The sequence below is a fragment of the Numida meleagris genome, chromosome 3, assembly GCF_002078875.1.
Source record: "Numida meleagris isolate 19003 breed g44 Domestic line chromosome 3, NumMel1.0, whole genome shotgun sequence".
NCBI classification, from domain to species: Eukaryota; Metazoa; Chordata; class Aves; order Galliformes; family Numididae; genus Numida; species Numida meleagris.
Window position 1 is genome coordinate 42,289,133 of NC_034411.1, and position 15,921 is coordinate 42,305,053.

The 15,921-nt window shown below is 38.0% G+C and overlaps 1 protein-coding gene across 3 annotated transcripts in view; it reads right to left on the reverse strand.

Annotated features, from left to right (window-relative positions):
- Positions 1–15,921, reverse strand: part of KIF25 (kinesin family member 25) — a 34,166-nt gene that overhangs the window by 7,604 nt on the left and 10,641 nt on the right. For all 3 annotated transcript variants that reach the window (XM_021390330.1, XM_021390332.1, XM_021390331.1), the window contains exons 7-11: positions 14,773–14,815; positions 10,478–10,545; positions 6,944–7,018; positions 2,976–3,125; positions 1,748–1,924 (exon numbers count right to left, since the gene is read on the reverse strand). In XM_021390330.1, coding sequence (XP_021246005.1) covers positions 1,748–1,924; positions 2,976–3,125; positions 6,944–7,018; positions 10,478–10,545; positions 14,773–14,815 — 513 coding nt within the window. The remainder of the gene's footprint in view (positions 1–1,747; positions 1,925–2,975; positions 3,126–6,943; positions 7,019–10,477; positions 10,546–14,772; positions 14,816–15,921) is intronic.

The following is a 15,921-nucleotide window of genomic DNA, read 5'->3' on the forward strand; positions in this document are numbered from 1 at the left end:
CAGGCAGGCTTTCTTCAGGAATGAATCCAGGACTTCATCTTAATTACTGAAATACCATAATTAGGAATATTAAAAAATTAATTTATCTCATACCCATACTATGTTCACTCATTTTTCTTTTTTGATTCACACTCTTCCTTTCTTCTCTAGACAAAAGCAAAAGACCAGCTTCTTCAAGAAAGATTCAGCACAAACAGGCTAGGCTCCATACTACTCACTTCTGAAGGAGTTTTTCTTTTTACTGACAGAGACTTAACCAGATGCTAAAAGTTGGAGTAGAGCCACAGCTGGGGAAATCCAAGAACACAAACCAAGAAAAACTCACCATGCAGCGTAACACAGACAGAGATGGCAAAAGGATTCATCACTTCAAGCTCTATTCATTTTTAATTCATACCATGCTCTTACGAAGCGTACAGAGTGCAATCAAGGGTGCAGAATTTGTCTGGAAATCATATTTAACCTCAAGAAGAGCAGACATACCCCAGAGAAAAATGTTAAACCCTCCAACAGTATTACAGTGATTATTATTTCATAGAAAGAAAGGAGATTTGTATAGTTCCCATGGTGAAGAAAGGCACTTTATGACTTCTCTGGCATTCCATTTTCTGTGAGCAGCTCCACGGCTAGAAAATGCAACGCATAGCACTAGGTAGAATAGAAGTATGTGTGTGTAACCCACCAGAACACTGTTGTATTTTTATCAAGGCTTTTAGAGAACAGCATGAACTCACATGAACAAAGAACTAGTCTGCTTATGTGATTACGTCCCACAAGATAAAAATACTGCCTTCCTACTGAAGATGCATTTTGTTTTAAACACAGGGACAAGGAAAATGCTTTTCATAACTGACTTCCAATCCCTTCTAGAAAAGTATAGGTTAGACTGTGACAAGCATCATGACAGAGAAATGAAAAAAACATCATGCTTCCTCAGAAACATAAAACACTATAATACTGCACTAAACATTTCTTTAGGGTGAGATTTTTCTTTTCACAAATTTATTTGGCCAAAGAATAGAATATTTTTTCTAAGTTTCTATGTCTCCCTGTTGTGCACAAGGAGAAATGTGCCCTTTTGGAATCTGCTCACATTCTAGGCACTCACAGAGAGGTGGCCAATAGCTTAATTCCACTGGGCCACATCTCCTCTCAAGTGCCACAAGTGCTGCTTGTCAACTTTTGTTTTTATTAATGCTGACTTACTACCAGAATAAGCAAGACATCTGTTACTAAAATATCTGAAACAGAGTCACTCTTGTTAATGCACAAATTGTTATGAGCATGATATTTCAGTCATCTAATTAGTCAAGGGGTTTTATATTTAAGAAGAATTTTCTTAGAACATTACATGTGTGTAACATCCAGAATTATTTCCACGTGCACTAGAACAAACTTTTCTAATACTTAGGACATACGTACATGAAAAATATACAGTAAGTACAGCTTTAGCCTTCATTTCTTTAGGTCTCCCTTTGTCTTCACGATGCATACGTAAGAATCAAAGTTGCTTAACACAGAAGTTTAACGAAAAATAATTGTACTGCTGACGCTGAAAGTATTTTGATATTTGCAGTCTAATTGACTGAGGTAATGGAAGCAAAGGGAACCATCCAATATTTTCTTTGCATATGCTAAGGACTCGTTTAGAAGCAAATTCGGACATCTATAGTGGAATAACGGACAGTTAGGCATCATGTTAACATTCAATCATGATCAGATGATAAGGATCAAATTGTGTACTCACTCATACGTAAGCAATGGAACATCACTTTTTCCTTCTCTGGTTGTGATGACGTCACGTTTGATGCCAAATACTTTTCCACAACTGTCTTTGGCCAGAAGATCAAAAACTTCATTATTATACACTTCTACAACAGAAACCTCAACCCAGTAACTTCCTGGTGGCTTTTCTGAAATAAGTCTGGAGAATAAAAGTAGAATAAAGCAAATGAATAAAACCAGAAAACGCTGAAATGAAACCTCAAGAGAAAAATCTGTCAATATAGAACTATTCTTTAGTTGTAATCTAATTAACATTCTGATAAAACTGTTTATTAAATATCCACAGTCAGAACTTTGCCTCGCCCACATGCTAATGTTAAGCTGAAGAATCAAAACATTCTTTTTCCAAACAGCTTTGCCAGCTTCAACTTTTCTTCTCCTCTAACCCCACTCCCTCCTCAAGAACTTTTTATACCATTTCTCTGCTGGAGGTGACTGTGTTCAGAGCTCAAGATACGATAAACTGCCAGAATGCAAGCAATGAGCAGATAAGAGATTCCATGCTATTGGCTAGATCTGAAAGGAGTTATCAATCCAGAAGCTCAGGAGATTCATAAATGAAGTAAGGACTTGCTGATTCACGAACATACTTAGTTTAGACACTGTTATTCTGGTACAAAATTGTCTCTTTCAATTTAGCTTACACCTTTCTCCAAAAGAAATTGGCTTAGCTGAAAAAAACATAAGGGCTATTCTATTATAACATCAGTTCAAATCACACCTGAGGTTCAACTAAAAAATCTAGTTGAGAAGAATTCTCAAAGTGAAAACAGATCATCGTTAAAAATGTAACCATCATTTGTTTGGGACTGAGCTCTAACCCAGATCCTTTTCACCTATTCCAATTGTCAATTTCACAACACTAGTAAGGACTTAATTGTCTTATTAATTTGCGCTACTGCAGTTGAAATATATTGAAAAGTTATAGGAATCTGAAAGACAGACAGATGTACACAGTAAAATTGCATAGTCTTATTTCCTTAGAAAAACAGACTAAGCTAGAGACTAGAAATCTGTATCAGATCTCAAATACGGAATGGCACCCAGAGATGCTATAAACAATGACTGTGAAACTAAAAACTGTTAACAATAAATGCATTACAAAGATCATTTCATCCTTTCTGTAACGTTTAAGATGAAAAGTCTGTAAGCATCCATTGCTTAGGTTGATGCTATCAGATCAGTGTTACCTGAACAGTTCCTGGGTAGCACGAGGAATAATTCCAAGCTCTGATTCATCTTCATCGACAAGTGCAAAGTTCTCTTCTAACTGTGGTCCCAACATTGTGTATGTTTTCCCACTTCCAGTCTGTCCATAAGCCATAATACACACATTGTACCTGAAATTCAAAAGGGCCTTCATTTATTTTACCATTATCAAATGCGTGTAAGGTACCAAGTTAAGACTCTAACAAACAATTTGGGAACACTAACTGAAAGGAAAAATATATACTACTCCTGCAGCTTCCTTTCTGAAGATCTCAAAATCTGACAAATTAAAATACTGCTCATAACATCTCCTAAACAGGTTTTATTTTTTAAGCAAATTTGAAGGGCAAGTAACTGACAAAAACAGGGATGCTTAGCTGGGAGCGATTGATGAGGTTAAACCTTCTGTCTGCCCAACTTCCAGTTCATGCACTGCTGAGCTGCTTGTTAATCAGCTCCTGAACCACTGCCGTTTACAGTACAGCATTTTAAAGTAAACCATCACTGCATTTGATTCGTCTGACAGTGCTATGCTGCAAACCACAGCACAAACATCTTAACAGCTGGGAGCAGTAAACTTCAGCTCTCACAGCCTTTTCAGACGAACTCCTCAGTCAGAGCCCTCAGCCACTGGAAAAGATTAGGCAGCCCTAGCAAGAAAAGGCACAAATCTTAAACCAAAAGCATTAGATAAGGTTCTGTACAAGCATGAATATGGAGACTACTCTGGAGTAAAGGTGGGAGAAACTGCTCCAATATGGACGTGTAGAAGGTGAAAATGTACGGTGTCACTACAGAGGTACAGGCACCTGTGAAACACAACTTGCTTACATCTTCTGAAGTAGACATGTGAACTCTGAAAACATCTGTTTTCCTACACTGCAAAGAAAAAAGAAGACCAGAGCTGTTAGTTCTGGTGTAGAGGGCTGTGCCACTGGCATCTGAATTTAGATTTATGAATCCACAAAGCGTGTTCCTGGAGTAGTTGGATCAAACATCATAAGCAAAATAAGAGGGTAGATGAAGATGTATCCAGCCACAGTACTGCTTTGTCCTGAGGACCGGGCTGCACTCTGCAGCTGATGATTACTCCCTGCTTGGACGTGTCTACTCTGCAGTAGCTACCTGCACCTTGGTACTAATCACAGAACTGCACCTTGGAAGACATGCAGCTGTGCTCCTGCACTAGTCTACCTATCTCTTATTTGTTCAGAGACACAACTTTAGCAGACTCCTTACACTCACTGGGAGTGCTCTGCAGTACGCTGGATTTTCTGCTCTACCAGAGCTGCAAAAATAGGCTTGCTCCTTCCTTGGCAGGGAGCAAAATTTTACTGCTTAAGCTCTAGCTTCTCTGTGGCAGACCTGAACAGCTGCTTTTGGTTATCTGATGCTTTTCCTCATATCAAAAATATTGTTTCAAGTACATGCCAGCAAATTTCAATGAACACCCTTCATCTAATTGTTTTAGAAGGATAGTTTTTGGTCATCAAATCCTTACATTACCACTGGAGAGAAATATATTTGCAGGTTTTTTTGTTTGTTTGTTTGTTTTTTGCATATTAAACATGCCTAGAAGCAATTCTTTTTAGAGGATTACTAATAAAGCTTTATTTTGTTAGAAAGCAACGTAGGCAACACAACAAATACCTTTATATCCCTTCTGGGAATGTGGAGTCAAAGTTGCAGTCAGTGAACCTATGATTAGGTTTCCCTTAATCTTTAGGAAGCAAAGAGTATAAACTGGAAGTCTAGACATAGATATGATGAAGTAAAGGAGAGAACTGTAACTGAAAACAAAGAGCAAAATGTGTTATAAATTAGAGCTGTAAATCTGAAACAAGGGATATCCCTAAGTACTCACTGTTGACATAATTCTGCCTGCATTTATGACAGTGGAAATGCTTACAGTAATTTTGGTAGTCTTCAGTTAGTTAGGCTAAGAATGAGAGATTTTCAAAGTTCAACTCCCTAATGCACACTGCCGGGCCAAGTCATGGTTCCCTGAGGCTTCCAGTGCCTTTTCAAAATCAAAGAGAGATCTCCGAAACCAAAAAGGAAGCTGGAAGTTTTCAAGTGGCTGCTGTCCATAGGAAAAAGAGAATGGAAGTCTTCTCAGAAGTCTTTTAACTTTCATATAGTCCAGTTACTTAAGTTCCTCTTCATAGCTTCTGTTAGATGACCAAAATAGTTCTGACAAGATACAGGTGATATGATCAAAAGCTAAGTAGCCAGGTGCTAGTAACCTTGAAGATACCAATCATGAATAAAGCCAGTGACAATCTCACTGCCAAAGACAAAATGGTATTTCAATAAGTCCAAAGGAGCTAAAACTATCCAGAGTAGAATTGTATCTGAAGAAAACACAAGAGAGAATGAATCGTTGGGTGATTCAACAAGAGAACAGACAGGAAAAGAAGACTTTTATCTAGTTTATCTAGTTCACTCTGTTGATGTTCTGTTTCCAACATAACTGTCTCAGAGCATGAAGCCACTTCTAACTTCAGGCTTCTAATTTGAGATTTTCTGTTTATGCTTCTCCTATGTACCCCCAACGTTTGTCTTTTTCCACACTACTTCATTAGTTATATTATTGTTTAGAAAAGATCTTCTTGTCAAATTAGATTACCAATACTTTCACAATATTGCTCTCCTAAAAAGAGTGGGGCTGTTCACAATAGGAAAGTTATCCCTAGGAGGAAAGTTATCACTATTAATGGAAATTAAAGAAGGAGAAATTTATTTTCCATTAAAATAAATAAGGTTGAATCTTCAGTGTTATAAAGAAAGGGGAATTGTTATCTTAGTCCCTTGCTGGCCCTGTATTGCTAACTCAAAACTTTGAAACTTGTTGTACTTTATCTGTTTTGCATAGAATAATCTCTTCTCCCTGGACATTTATACTGAAAAATGACACAAGTCATTAAAAAAAATTAAAAAAAAAGAAAAGAAAAATAAAGAAAAGGACTGGAGTGCTCCTTTCTACTTAAGCTTAAAGTTGTTTCAGTCCACTTTGGAGACCTGACCAAAACAATGAGGAACAGCAAAAAGGTTCAAGGTTCAGACCAAGTAAGCCTGTTTCACATTTACAGTGGGTACTCAGAAACATGACTAATATGCACAGTCTCTCCTCCCCTGAAAATCTGCTTCTGTTTAAATGCCACTTTTAGAAGAACAAGACAGCCTTTTGTTTTCAATAACAGAACATTTCCTAAATGAATATAAAAACCCTAACTTTAGGATGGGATTCTTTCATTGCACAAATGAAAGATGAAGGTACTTTTTAGATATGTCCAAATACATGTAGGCAACATACTGAGCCAAAGCAAACTTACATTCATTGCGAAAGGAAAAGTTAGAGAGATAAAACAGTGGTTATAAGGACTTTTCCAAACTTCTCCAACCTAGTGATCCTAAGGTTGCTCAACAGTGGTCATTCACCCTTGATAAAACAGAATAGTGCTTAGTGGTCATGTAGGAGTCATCTTGCCCCAGACAGCACTTATAGGCCCTTCTGTGGCATGTGTGAATGGTTGCCTGGGTTTTCCCAATATTTAAAGCATCCCAACATGCCTCTTCTAGGCTGCTTTTAACTACCAGGAAGAAAAAGTGACTCGGAAACTTCAATGTTCTACCAAATCACTGCAAAGAAAAAAGATGGTATCCTCCATCAGAAGAAAGGCTTAAATTTGCCAGAAAGCAGAGGAAAAATAACTACTTTTTTTTTTTTTTCCAAATTTGCCTGTCTTGCTAAATTCTGTAAACAGTGTTTTCTCTGTTTATATGGGGAAACAACATTCACTCAGTGTTTGTCAGAAAGAAGACGGGAAAACTGAGCCGAAATGCTTTAGGGCATGACAGGACAGCCCCTAACAAGTAATTCTTTTTAAGGGACGCATTTCAGTAGAGAATTGCCATTTAACTTTTTTACTCCCACCTTTTAACTTACCCATCCAGGAGAGATGTTAGCAAAGGCGCCACATCTGCAAACACTGTGTCCTGAGACTCAGTAGCACTGTAAACTCTGAGGAGTAAAGTGCAATGAAGAAAAAACATAGGTATGTCATCATAACTGAGGAACACAGAAAAGGGAAAATGTAGGCCTATGGTATAAAGCTTGTGACCTGCTGACATTTCTATGACAACAGCACTTACAGGTTGGGTTTTAAAAAAAACTATTTAGCTTGGCAAGATGAAGCTGGCAGACCAAAACTGCTTACTGCTGCTCTAAACCTGACTTCCTATGCCAGGAAATTAAAAGGTAATGAGGAAGAGCTGAGCTTCCTTGGGAGTCAACACTTTGTTCAGTTGGCTAGAGGGAAGAAAGTGATGCATCAACATGTTCCACGGGTTGTGTAGGAATATGCGAGGTACCTCTGGCACATTACAGAAGAGAATGCTGAAGCAGGAGAGGGGCCAGGATCCACCAAAGAAGTTTTTTGGTTGTATCTTTTTTTGTGATACAGTCCAGGGGACTGTAAATTAGAACTGCAAAGTTCTTCCCTGCTTTTTTGGAGTCATGATGTGTGTTTCAAAGTAAGTTTTAAAGTGAATGAAAAACAATTAAATGGGTTGAGTTATTAGAAAAAGAGCAATGTGAGTATAATTTGTGGGCCAAAACAATGATGTGTAAAACCACTGCATACATCTTTTCAAATTCAAGAAACAAATATGGCAACACAGGGCTCTTCAAAGAAATTTTTCTTCCAAGATTTTCAAGTATAAACTTCATACAATATAAAGCCCATACCTGAAAATAAGAAATCATTAAAGGGAAGAAACTCTGATCATAGAACATAGACATCCTAATTCATTCACTGCTTCTCTGGAGTACCAAAAAAGTAACCTCCACAAGAATACAGTTGGCAACAAATACGGCTGATAAAAGTTGGTCCAAATCTGCAACATGAATATCATAGCCAACACTTCCAAATTCGAGGTATGAATCTTGATCTTTGCTATATCTTCCGCTATATTTCTGATGCAATGTTTTTGTTATTGTTTTCTGTTAAGCTCTGTTTTCCAGTCAGTGGTGTGTGCCTTCTATTTTTTATAGATACATAACTAACAGGAATTTTGGTAGCAGCAAAGATTACAAAGAATAGTTGCTTCCCTGTGTGTATAGTAAGCTAAGCACACTTAGCTTTAATACGTGATGCTAAAAGTTTAACTGAATGGAGCACATAGTTGGCTCTTCAGAATTTACTCAAGGCACTTTGTATGTTGGCCAGGATATGGACACTACAGTCTGTAGACTGCACAAACATAGATTTTGTGTTTGTGTGACTGTACAGAGGGATGACTGATAAACAGATACAGAATTAGACCTAAACCACTTAGTTCTGCATTTTGTTTGTGACAATGGCAAGTGGAAGAAGCAAAAAACACTATGGTGGCTGGAGAAAGAGTAATTGATCTCTACTGAATCTTAATCCATAATAGCTGTAAACTGGTCTCAAAGCTGAAACATGAGTTGAATCTTTGCTTCAAAAAAAAAAAAATACTATTAGCATTAGCATTCAGTCTCTTTTTGCATGTTTCTGAATTCTTGGCCTGGAGTAACATCCTGTGGCAATGTGTTCCACAGTCTAATTGTAAGCTGTATGAAAATGTACTCTCTTTAATCAGGATATGAGCACTTTTCTGGCTTGAAGGACAAATACTGCTTGTCTTGCCATTCCACTGATATGCTGTCATACTTAACTGAGAAACCAACAAATATGCAGAGATGTGCCACAGTTCTTATTAGGAGGACACAGACTCTAAATAGCAATAATCCATCCTTGCTTCGCATGCATACAAGAACATACTTCTATAAGCTTTGCACATAACATCTTGAAGGTCAATACAAGAGCAAAAGCACTTCCAGACACTTTTCTCTGCTTCGTTTATCATCTGCAGTCAATGAAATATTCATTAGCACCAAATCCTGCATCCTAACCAACTCAGGCTATAATTCAATTTGTGTTGAAATGATATTTTTTTTCTTAACACAGCAAAACATCTCCCTCAGAGCTACTACATTAAAAAAAAAAAAAACAAAAAAAAAACCAAACCAAGCCACCAAACTTAAAAGGTATTTATGAGATAAGAACATTACAAAATTGTCTTCAGTTGCTACTGAGGGCTTTGGCTCTTTGGAAACACTGCAACCAACCACAGCTAGAGCTAAAATCAGCCAGTTTTAGTGGTCTGTGCTTTCACCACAAATCAGCATAGCTACAGCTAACTATGCCAGGTTCAGGTACATGTAGCAGTTCAGAGGAAAGGCATGGGGTTCAATGTTATAACTATTCCAAATATTTACTCAACTTCCTAAAGAGTTTTTTACTGCCTCTCCTTAGCTCCCCTGCTTCAAATTCTACCAGTCCCCAAATGAAGTATTTTCAGTTTGGCTTCAACTAGTTTATGCTATGCTGTAATCACAGTGGCTAAAGGCATGGACAGACAATTAGCTATCTGAGACCATGAAAGATGCAGCAAATCCAGAGAATCTATTTCTATAAGCCCATTTATTTTTATCAGAATGATGACAGATTTGTCCCTGTGTAGTGATTAATGTTAATTTCACCTTGAAAATTCTGGGCTTCTTTTTATTTTGCTAACTGATTCACCAATAAAATTATAAAAGCATAACATGCTGAAAGTTGGAATTTTCTTCCTGAGCTGAAATCAAATATTTTGACATTTATTAGTTCCATAAAATGTTGCTAAAAAAATAAACATTTTTGAGTTCATAAGAACCATATGCTCTTCTGTTTATAAAAAAGAACTGTGCTGGGACACTGAAAAAACATTCCCCAAGAACAGCATTCTTTAGGGGATTTATGTTTTTTTTTTTTTTTAACCCGTTTCCTGATTATCAGGATCTACACCACATGTACAGACTCACAGCAGCTCTGGAGTCCAGTGTCAATACCATTAACTGTGCTGCTCTGTGGAACTGAATTCCAGCATTACTCTGCATTTACTTCAACTGGTACTAGGTATAGCTAGAGGATGAAAGGAATTACTTAGCAAACATGCAAAAGAGATGGCAAATGCCTTGCATCAAGGGAGTCCTGTAACCTTTCAGGTGAGTAAAGCTTCCCCAAGATTTGCATTATCTCAGGAATGTTCAGTCATTCGGTGGCCTACACAACAGCAGTCCCCAGGCTTCGTGAGCAGAAAAAGGCAGCTTCTTAGAAGGACACCTCAGAGAAAGAGTCTAATAAGGCACAAAGACCAACTAAAACCCTTATCTCAGCTTGTGCATTCAAAAGCTCTCAGGTTTATGTGGGTTCTCTGCCATCTTACAAGGAAAGTGCTCACATTACAGATTTTTTCTCAGAGGAGCTCTTTTTTACAGGCCACTACTCTGTCCAGTTGTCTCTCTATATATCCTTTTTTTTTTTTTTAAAAAAAAAGAACATTACCTTCTAATTAGTGACTACAAAAATTATCCTTCACTACACAAATGTTCCAGCTACATGGGTCTACTCACCTTTCAAACTGAAAAGTCTTGTTTATTGGTGCATGACCAGGACGGCTACACCTTACAAGGACAGTTTCCTACAAGAAGAACAAAATACTTACAGTTAATGCCACAGATACGTGTGTAAAACTGAAACATTTACTGCACTGCAGAGAACTAGCAAGACCACAGGTAAGGATCTCAGAACACATTCAGATTATTAAAAAGAACAACCAACACAAAATATGCGCATTTCATAAGAAAGATCCAAACCATCACCCAAGCTTCTTATGTGCCCAGAAAACCTACTCACCTAGAAATCCACCTTCCCTAATTGGCACTTCAGGTAGATAAACAGCAAAAAGATTTCTTTTTCTTTCTTTTTTTTTTTTTCCATTATAAGGACAGTTTTCATGCTGTCTTTTCAGATTTCTTTCACAAATATTTGTGCCTAGAACTGAAGATGCACATTTCTTGGCATATCATGTTACGCCACAACCGTGAGAAAGAACTGAAGTTGCACAGTTGCTGGATTTCCACTATTTTTTAGCAGAATCCACTTTCCAGATGGATTATATAGCAGTTTTGTAAGCTGGACAAATGTGTCAGCAGCTCTTTAAATGATTACCAGAGAAATCACAGCAGTCTGGAATGCCTTAAGTAGTAAGTTGTGTGACCTTCCACTCCTCGTGGCATATCTTGCTTAAATGTAGATAAAACTAAAGAATTAAATGCGAGCGCTTACAACAATTCAGTTGGAATCTCATCAGCACACAAAATACCGCATCTAGTTCAAGGAGGTTTCCTAGCTTACTAACCCGTGCTTACATTACAGCATTTAATGGAAGTACTGAAATTTTTACTGTTCTTCCAACACAGCAGGCTGCTAAACTGACATCTCTCAAACCAGGATGGCTGCTCCAAAAGTAGTGTCTCCTATTTTATTGTGTCGGTCCATGACATCAGAGGCAGATGTTGGTGGTATGACAGTAGAGGTTGAACCTTCCCACCAATATTCCATTACATGTTGTTGCTCTGCGACAGATGGCAGCAGAGGGGCAGTCTGACAGAATGGTGTCTGACATGGAAGTGCGTATGAAGCAAATGTGTGACATTAAATTCCTCCATGCAGAAAAAACGGCACCCACTGACATTCATTGATGCTTGCTGAATGTTTCTGGAGACCAAACAGCGGATGTTATGATAGTGAGGTGGAGGGTGGTGCATTTCAGCAATAATGCCATCATAGCAGCAGTGGGTCACAGCCAACAGTGGGTCATCTCCACTGGTGCAGATTTTTATGAGCACAACATGGAGGCTCTTGTTCATCGCTAAAAAAAAGGCACAGTTAATAGTGGTGACTATGCTGAACAATAGTGTTTGTAGCTGAGAATTTGCTCTATCGACTAGTGTTATTGTGCTCTTTGTATCTGTTGTAGTCTTCGTGGAAATAAATAGGAGGCATTACTTTTGGAGTGACCTACATAGGATTGCCACTGAATGAAGTAGTAAAGAGCTGAGCAAATAGTGACCGAATAACAGTATGTCCTGCATGCAGATGGCTAACAAAAATCAATTTTCTTCTCTTAAGTTTACAAGTGTTTCCTTCTCTTTGGAGAAGTGTATCATTATCAATCTAACAATGGCAATACTTGCTATAGCATGAACTACTGTACCCATTCCAGTACTGGCAAATTTAGCAGCAGTGCAGATATGAGCACAAGGCTTTGCTACAAAATGACCTGACACAGACATTCTAATATCAGCAGCGACCAACAGCCTCCAGGAAAAAAAAAAAAAAAAAAAGAGAGAGAGAGACAGAGAAAAGGAAATAATGTAGAGTTGTGGAACACCTTTCTGTTTCCAGTATCAAATTTACCTACAGACCAGCATTCCATAATGTTAGAAATGGGATAGGAAAAAACCACTTCATTTGTGTAATATAGAAATGAAAGCATTGTTAACAGGTAGAAGTTTCATATAAGCATTTGTAATTCTCTTGCTTTCTTGGGAGATCACTGCGGGCTAACAGATCCACTGCAGCTGCTGGCATACAGAATCTCATCAGGTTTCCCTACCAGTAGTGCCTATGAAATCCACAGCTGTATCACACAAACACTGAAGAACATTTTTTTTCCACCTCAGAGCCACAGAATACTCCTGCCCTGAGCTCTTGAAGGGCAACATGAATCACTGACATGACAAATGGATATTTCATTAACATTCATAGGCTGTGCTGACACCCAAGCCTGGGGAGCTCTTCAGTGAGTGAAAATCGGTAAGGCAAAGAAATAATTTTAAATGAGGCATCTGAAATAGTGGATATAGACATATGATCACAAAATCCAGCTGTGATAATTATCACTTCCCATCACTTGTTATTGCATGTCTGCTGGAGGCTATTGCCCCCTTTCCCAAGGACACCACTCTACGGCAGAGCCACTGAAAGGCAGACAAGGACAGCCTAAAGGGCTCCCTCTACAGGGAAAGCACTGGGGAAGAAACCTGTAGATGAGGATGGTGATAAGCACCTGGGGAGCGATAATGCAACCAACTATTACTGCTAGATCTATCTGATCTATTGCAAAATTATCCCAAGAAAAGGCGCAGGGGAATACAGCCATAATTTAAATAGAAAAATGAATAAACTTAGCACCTTTCTTACAAAGGGTCTTCCTTCACGTCCATCTAAAGTATCCTCTACATCATAAATACTCTTCTGGAAAATGGCAAACCCATCTCCAGAAATGTGAGCTTTGACTATATTGCAACTAGAAGATTCCTAATGAACGAAAACCTATTATTTTATCTGAAAATTCCATTTTTAGCTTAGTCACAAGCATAACACCTACGGCAGTTAAAAGCAAATGAAACAGGCAATAAATATTGTTTTCCTTTACTGCTGTTAGATTAGTCTAAAGCAACTGTTTTTTTGTAAAAATTCAGATGTACTTTATTCTCCCATGTAAGTTTACAAAAAAAAATTTCTAAAAAAAATTATATCAAGAAACTAATAAAATACGTAAGGTGTTCAATCAGAACTAGAAAGCATCTTAAAAAAATAAATGTCAAGGCAGACCAATAAAGCACTGCAAGTCAGCATTATGTTTTCCAAAATCAGGAAGATGGTATCTTTGCACCTGAAAATCTTAAGGGTGTTTTTCAACACCCTTAAGACTTTTAAGTCCATGCATACACTTATTTTCCTCAAATATCTTTCAAACATGAGAACAGGTTAGCATATTGAAGGGTACCCAGTCACTGTTAAATACAAACTAAAACTCTATGCCTATTGGCATAGGCAAGCAGACTGCTTTGCCTGTCAAAATACAGACACAATAAATATATCTATATAAAATAATCCAAAACCTAAATATTACCTAATTTCATCTTCATACAATAAAATTTAACAGCTCGGAAACGGGCGAGTAATTTTATAGCACAACAGATGAATCATGCATGCAGAAATACTACATCTACTATTGCAGATCCCCGTTGATTATCTCCTGACATATTTATTCATTCTTAGATGACTCTTCATATGCTCCATTAGTCCCTGATTGCATATATATCTCTCTAATTGTTCACTTTATACAACCGAGATCTGCTTAATGAAGCTGTAAGTTGGGAGATTTAAATGCATAACATACCTTAGGTCAGCTCAGCAGTATTTTAAGCACTATACTAAGAGAATTTGGCTAATCACCGTATGAGCAACAGTGTAAGAACTATGGTGGCTAAGAAAATTAAAATCTAATTTAATACTTTGACCTTAACTTGTGCTACTGTGTCTTCTCAGATTTTATATCTTGGTAATGGCCACAATTAATGCTGTAATGCCATCTGGATTTGCAACCTCAATGCTCATTATCCTTCCTCTGATGGATCCGAGCCAAGACTTTAATATGCCTGACTGCAGTACCACGTAGACTGCTGTGGTTCCTGAGATATCGTACTTCCATGCTAATGCATTAGTTGTTCTCTAACAATAAAATGAAAAAGGCCTAACATAATTTAGAAATAGTTACAGTAAATGCAAGTGGCTCAAGGGGACTGATTGTGGGGATTCTGCAACAGTTTGACTGCTCAAACACCCACGCTCCAGTTCTTGCTCCAGCAGCAACTCCAAGCTATTATTACTACAAAGAGTCAGGATGAAAACAGCACAAATCACCTGCTACTGCACCACAGGAGCTACGCTGGGCACCAACTGACAAAAAAACCTACGCAATTAATGTTTATACGTCTGGTTCACATATCCCTTTTGTTTCTCTTCACAAGTATCGGTAAGTGTGTTCTTGAATTTCACCATCAAATATACTCACATCATCAATGGCGTATGCCACATTTTCTAGAGAGTTTCTTTGCCTGAAAGAAAAAAGAAAAGCCAGAGGTTAAAAAAAAAAAAAAAGTACCTTGCAAACCAAAATATTCCATTTAGCTCAGGAAAGTCAGTGCTCAAAATGTCTGTGAACTGCATGTTATCCAAAGAGCACCTTTCATATCTCCATTACTAATGTACTCAATGAACATGCTAGCACCACAGTGTCATGGTTTTGTGATTTTCGGTTATTGGTATTCCACATCATAACATCATGTAGTGGATATACCTGGTTCTCAGAAGAGAAGGACTACCACAGTCCCCACGGTACTTTGCTCCTCTGTTACCATTTCCAGCCGGAGGGAAAAGACAAAAGCTCACAGTATAAGAACTTGCGGATCACGAGACCTCGTCCCTTTTTCCGCCGTCTCTCGTCTTGGCAGCACCTCGCTCTCCAGCCGTCTTATCATCGATAGTAGAGTAAGGCCTACCTTGATTTTGGGACATTCTCTCTCTGTATTGGATTTATCAGCTTAAATTGTAATTATATTGTATTATAGCGTGTTGTTTTGCATTCCAATATTTTATTTAGTAAATTAGTTTGTTTCTCCTCAGATTGTTGCCGCTGTTCTTTGCTCTCAGGGCCATCTCCTTACCCTTTTCCCCTTTTCCCTTTTCCCGGGGCGTGGACCCATGGATCCCCCGTCCCCTTCGTCACGGAACCGGGCCGAACGCCCGTAAACCGTTGACACCACAGTTATTTGTGAATCGTGAAAGCTCAATCAAGCAAAATAATCTGCTTAATAAAAGAAATGCAGAACAAACGTAGTTAAGAATGACTCACATGCAAACCACTGTATCGTTTTGCGATGGTAATATGAGATTGTAAGAAGAGGTTTTCCCTTTTTTAAATTGAAAAACACTCCCTTTGTAGCTATTTGGTTCTGATCCTGCAAGTACAGTCAGAAGTAATTCTGCACCCGTTACTAGTCAAAAACAAATGACTGGGAATGCTGAGGTGTATAGATGCATTCATGTGTGTAGGTGTTTTCAGAATCAGTCCGTAGCTTTACAAACAAGTGTTATTTAAATTTCTTTTTTAAACATTAAGAAAAGTTTGTCTTAACAATCATGTGTTTGTCCCTGTTTTACA